At 31.7% G+C, this 6,463-nt stretch overlaps 1 protein-coding gene across 1 annotated transcript; it reads left to right on the plus strand.

The window, feature by feature from the left end:
- Nucleotides 1-5,093: 5,093 nt before the first annotated feature.
- Nucleotides 5,094-5,705, plus strand: LOC133297747 (phosphoglucan phosphatase LSF1, chloroplastic-like). The gene is made up of 2 exons (XM_061496943.1): nt 5,094-5,438; nt 5,516-5,705. Exons 1-2 carry the CDS (start codon nt 5,127-5,129, stop codon nt 5,633-5,635), a joined length of 432 nt encoding a protein of 143 aa, XP_061352927.1. The 5' UTR covers nt 5,094-5,126; the 3' UTR covers nt 5,636-5,705.
- Nucleotides 5,706-6,463: the final 758 nt, after the last annotated feature.

The raw sequence follows: 6,463 nt of genomic DNA on the forward strand, positions 1-6,463 counted from the left end.
ACACGAGTTTAAAAAATAAATCAATAACTATAAACAAAATCAAATTAAAAACATGTTTTGAAACCAAGTCAAAAACGGGTCAGGTCGGATTTGACCCACTTCAGAAACAAAGTCAGACCCACTTCAGAAACCAAGTCAGGTCAGATCTGACCTGGTTCTGAACTAGTCCAAAAAAAATCCAAACGAAGTCTGACCTGACTTGGATCAAATTAAAGTGGGTCGGGTCAAAATACCTGCCCTATAAAAATCAAGTTGGGTCGAGTCGGCACAAAAACCTAAACTGACCTGACCCATGCACACCCCTACTTTCAGTCTCTCTTTTACCTAAAACATGTTTTCTACTTGAGGTTATGTGACTCAATCACAAAGGCCAGTTATGTTTCATTTGAAACTTTTATTTCTTTGGTGAAAATCCTTGTTCTTCATCCTTTCCATTCAACATAATAAATTAAATGGGATATATAACTCAAGTAATAAAGACAATTTAATATACCGGAATAAAAGAAGATGAACTCCTTATTGAAACTGAGGAATTAAATTGTACTGTTAAATCATGTTTCCACAAAACAACTAACAAAAATAAAATTCCTCTTAAAATCCGGAATAAATAAACAGTCATCCAAAACTAAAGTCATAAAAAGATAATATAACTTGTTCTACTGCTAATGTAGACACAAGCTCCCCATCTTCAAGCTTAAAATATCTTTGTCCAATGGTAATAGGCCCTCTATGCTTGAACCACTGCAAAGAGCAACAAACATAGTTAGTAGTTCTTGAATCATAGATTCATCCACTAATTTAGCCTTTTAAATTACCCTTACCTTTTTCTTTTCATCACCCCTGGGCAATCTTTCATACAGTGTCCCTTCAGTCCGCACTTGAAGCACTTGCCTTTGAACTTCTTTATTGCAATTGGTTTGACAACTGATAACCAAGTCATTTTGTTCTTGTTACCACCCTTGGGTTTCCCTTTGGATTTAACAAGATACTTACCAAAACTTGCACTGACTGCATTCTGTCTAGTAGAACTGCTAGACGCAGCAAACATATCATTAAGAGTCTGAAGCATTTCTACTCCACTCTTAATCATGTACACTTGCTTCTGCAAGTATTTGGAAAGACTGACAATAATATAGCAGGGAACTACCATATCTGCCCTTTCCCAATCTGAGAAATGCATCTTAGTTTCCTTATATGCATTCTCTACAGGTTGCCATGGCTTTGGTACGGTAAGGACAAATTTCAGCTTTTCATGTTTAAGAACAATATCAAGATTCTTTTTCCATTCTTCATAGTTTGTACCATCTAGAGGTTTTTGACTCAAAATCATGGCTAAAGGATTGAAGGAAGTCATTTTCTGAAAAACATATAAAGTACACAATTACAAACAAATAATGCAATAAACAAACGAAGTACAAGTAGATTCTCATAACTATTCTTGTTTATTGTTAACAATCCTTTAGTTTATCTTTACAAGCTTACGACGGGCAAGATACTTGTAAAAACTAAAATTGTTATTTGAGCCTTCGGTGCCATTATCAGAGCCTCGATGGGAGGGTTAATAACTTTACCAAATTTGTATGTAATTAACCATTGTTTAATTTCAAAATTGTCTTTAGTTTCTAAATATTGCCAACGACGAGGTAGAATATCTAACTAAAATTTTGAAATTATTAAGGTCCAATCAAATAAAATCAGATCATGCTTATCCGACGGGGCTTCACAAGACCATTTTATTAATGGATCCACAAATGGAGCCCACATGTTTTTAAAATTAAATACTTAATTTAAAACCTTCACCCATTCAATATTTTTACTTGAAAATTTTTATAAGCTCTATTGAATTTATTGTTTAATTTCAAAATTTTCTTTAATAACTTTGTATTATCAACGTTGGGCTGTACAATACTTTATTAAAATTTTGAAATTATTAAGGCTCAATAAAATCTAATCATGCTTATCCGTTGGGGCCTCACATGATTATTTTATTGATAGGCCCACAATGCGCTTGGAGGTTAAATTAATTTCTTAATTTAAATCTCCTCCCATAATTATTTAGGTTCAATCTAATAAAATCCAATCATGCTTATTCAATGAGACTTCACATGATTATTTTATTAATGGTCTTATAACGCGCTTGAAGGTTAAATTAATTTCTTAATTTAAATCTCTTTTTATTCAACATAAGCAATTTTTCCAATTTCCAAGAATTATTTAATTAAGAGTATTCTTTGTTTGATTTCAAAAACTATGTAAGCAAGAACGCCGATGAACGTGCATCACTTAGCTTATCTGAATTTTGAAATCATTAAGGTCCTAAGATCCGGTCATGATAGGCAGCATATGCTTCACACAATCATGATACATGATTGTGGTATGGAGCGTGTGTTTAACACATGACCATTTTAGTAGACCCACAAATTACTCGCATATAAAAGAATTCTCTTAGAAATTTTTCTTAATTTTTAAATCATCCAAATAACTGATTTAATTATTAATCTAGATTTCAACAATCATAATAATTATCATTCATAAGGATAATTTAAAATCAAAATAATTTCCATAACGATTATTTGTCTTGATGTTAATTATCCAAAATTACTTAATTCAATTATTAATCTAGATTTTTAACAAAAATCATAATAATTTTAATTAATTTTTTAGGATAATTTAAAATCAAAATAATCCCATAATAACTATTATACTAGTCGCTGAATACATAATAGCTATTATGCTCATGTAATCATACAAGTTATGCAACAATATGGCACCACCTATTCTATATGGCATGTTATCGCAATAAAGCATGTTATCAAATCATATAAAGCATCCAATCATACAATTAAGACAATTAATTATAATAAAAAAAACCTTAATCCATGGTTTCCTAAAAAAATAAAATTACAGAGTAATCAAATAGAAAACTTTGCGGCTGATTGCTCCTTCGGCCACCGAGGGTCACGAACGTGTCAAAACAGTGTCAAACACACTTCTTTCTCATCTTCTTGATCTTCTTTATTCCAATTTTGGAATACAAATTGAAAAAAATACAAAATTGAAATAAAAAATCAAGGAGGAATCCTAATCATATGAGATTAGCCTCCTTGTTACAAACCAAGAAAATACAAGAAAATTTCTACCATGGATTAAAGCCAAAACCATATAAAGAGTAGATTTTTAATGAAAAGAATACTCATGCAAATATTTGAATAAAAAATATAGAATCCTAGGTGCCATATTTTACGAAGCAAAACAAATTACATGATAAACGTAAAATTAAAACTAGATCCACATCCAAAAAACACACAATTCGGCTCTGATACCAACTGTAGGAGCAATTGCATCTGCAGAAGCGTATGAGACCATTGTGATTTGGATATATATGGATCATCATGGTTTTATCATTTACCTCTTTAATGGCAAAGATTTGAGATGATCTTGTTCCTCACGCTTGAGCCCTTTGCATCACAACATGAACTCACGAACTGTTGAGGTAAACCTTCCAAGCTATCTCTCGAGGAGGAAGGGGAAGTGTGTGGGCACTAATCAGATCTGAGCTTGCCTCTTTCTCACAAAAGACCTCAGGAGGCTGATGACTTAAGTGGTACTATTTATATGGGTTCCAAGAAACCCTTGCTCATTGGGCTTTAGGTTTCTTGGGCTCTTCTCATACTAATAGCCCATTTGGGCTTTAGTAAAAGAGCAAACCCAACAAAACAAAGAATTGAAAAAGTGATATTTTTGTGATGATGCTGAACATAAAACTCTTGTCGGAGGGTGTAGATTCTCACACAATAATAGAATTTAACCTTCAATTATAAAGATTTATAAAATTATAACCATAAGTAGAGGTCCTTCAAGTATCAAGCATAAACTTCTACCAAAATGAAAAGAGTTTTAAGCAAAAAAATAATAATTTCAACATTAAGTTTCGTGGATTAAGCCATTTTCTAAAGACTAGAAGAAATAAATAAACCACAGAACCATGGAGAAATAATTAGATGATGAGACTAAGTGATACAAAACACAAACTCATATATATATATATATATATATATATATATATATATATATATATATATGCTTATCGTTTTTCAAGTTACTTGAGATAATTTTATTTTCGGCTACTAAATCATAACCGTATAAAGATGGATCAATGGTGATAAAGGAAGAGAGAGAAAAAGGAAATCATAACCATTCAAAGGTGAATCAATTATTATAAGGAAATAAATAAATAAAACGACGTAGTTTTGAGGTGGCCGGAGATAAAGTTATCTCTAGCTACTTGAGAAATATTTTTCCATATATATATAGGGTTCGCTTTTTCTGCAGTTACTGCAGATAAATTATTTGCAGTAAGTCCAATACGACGTCATTTTGGGGCGGAAATCATGATGTTTTTGTAATTTTAATTTTTTCAGGGTTATAATAGTCTTTATATTTATTTTTTAAGATTTCAATATCAAAACGACGTCGTTCTAGAAATAAATGTAGATAATTTATCTGCATTAACTGCACAAACATTTTTTCCATATATATATATTATATATATATGATTGAATATGTGGTGTGTTGAATTTGTTTGCCATTAATTAGTTTATATTTATGAGTAAAAATGAATAATTAAAAAATGCATTTAATGAAAAAATACAGAAAAAGAAAAGTATAAAATAAAAAGTATATAATGAAATTCGTATGATAATATAATAAAATATTAATATATACCGCAATTTATTTTTCATTGGAAAGAAAAGCAGCAAGGGACTCACCTTAAAAGGTAAATATTAATAACTTGCATCAAAATTACCCACAAACATAATTTTGTGAATTAGAAAAAGATAGAAGTAAGTAGAGAGCGAGTGTGAATGAGAAATTGAAAAAAATAAGTAATGAAAGTTTTGATTTTTTTTTTGGAATTTGATGTTAATTACATCTTTGAGGCGAATCAGAATTTTTGGTATCTCTATGGGTTCAACTTTTTGAGTCGCCTTAAAAAAAAAAAAAAAAAAAAAAAAAAAAGGAAAAAGTGACTCTCATGTCATAAGCTCTGCTTCCATAACAACAACCATAACCATAACAAATCTTAGCTTCAATTCAATTTCTTCATAGCCATAACCATAATAACAATGCTTCCACTTCAACTCACCACTCATCCTCATACCTCATCGCTATTGCTGAGCAGCACCAACACTTGTTCCTTCTGTCCCACATCTCGTTCTCTCTTCAACCTTAAAAACAGCAGCAACAACAACAACAAGAAGCTATACCTTCTTCGGTCCACTATGGGAACCCTCACTCTTAGGGTTTTCGCGATGTCTGGTGACTCTGCATTCAAGATGAATCTCAACGAGTACCTCGTCACTCTCGAGAAGCCCCTCGGCATCCGATTCGCTCTCACCGCCGACGGCAAAATCATCGTCCACTCTCTCACCAAAGGAGTAACCTGCCTATGTTCCAATTACCAAAAAAATCTCTTTCGTTTGATTATTTTGTTTTCTTATTCGTGTTATTGTAGGGTAATGTGGAGAGGTCGAGGATAATTATGGTGGGTGATACTTTGAAGAAAGCTGGCGATTCGTCTCAGAATAGTCTCGTCGAGATTGAAGACGTTGGAGATACACAGTATGCTTTCTGATTTTGCTTTAGTATGTGTTTGGATATTGGAGTTGTGGGGGGAAGGTTAAACTTTCATTTCCAAATATATTTAGGCATAGGATATTGTGACACATAAATAATGTTACGCATAATGTTACGACCACATCTTAACCGTTGATTTCCGTCAATCAACGGTTATCATTTTTCAAATCAAACTCATTAATTAATTATTAATTCGCAATAAATGATAATCGTTGATTGACGGAAATCAACGGTTAAGATGTGGTCGCAACATTGTGCGTAACATTATTTGTGTATCACAATATCCTATCCCATATATTTATATACTGGAAAACATTTTCTCATGTTATAGTTTATTATGTTGTATGAGAGTTTTCTCTTCAACCAGTGACCCTTCGATTTTGTGCAATATTTTCTTTTGTTTGTGTAATAGATGTGGATCCCACATAATATGAGTCTATAACATGAGATTTCCTATTTGTACGAGAAAATTGAAACCATAAATATATATATATATATATAAATATATGAGGTAAGATCGTTTGACACCGGTATTAAATTTAAAGTTTGACACCTCATCTGTAAGCATGTAATACCATTGATTTTTTTTTATCTAACGGCTCTCAGATGAGGTGTCAAAGGATCCTGTCCCTATATGTATATATATAATTTGTGTGTGGGGCATAAAAAGAGAAGAGAGAGAAAAGAAAATATGGACTCCACATATTTTTTATGCGTGTGTAGGAGTTTACAGACTCTACACACATAAATATATAAATGTTGGGTAATAATCTTTTAAACAATCTCAAGTAAGAGACTGTTAACTTAAAATGAAAATTTTCCTTCC

Source organism: Gastrolobium bilobum, unplaced genomic scaffold, assembly GCF_033153095.1.
Source record: "Gastrolobium bilobum isolate Gb01-03AN ecotype WA unplaced genomic scaffold, APGP_CSIRO_Gbil_v1 utg3578, whole genome shotgun sequence".
NCBI lineage: Eukaryota > Viridiplantae > Streptophyta > Magnoliopsida > Fabales > Fabaceae > Gastrolobium > Gastrolobium bilobum.

Coding starts and splice junctions, on each gene's coding strand:
- LOC133297747 (XM_061496943.1), top strand. CDS start 5,127: ATGCTTCCACTTCAACTCACCACTCATCCTCATACCTCATCGCTATTG. Junction 5,439..5,515: donor TCCACTCTCTCACCAAAGGA/GTAACCTGCCTA, acceptor GTGTTATTGTAG/GGTAATGTGGAGAGGTCGAG.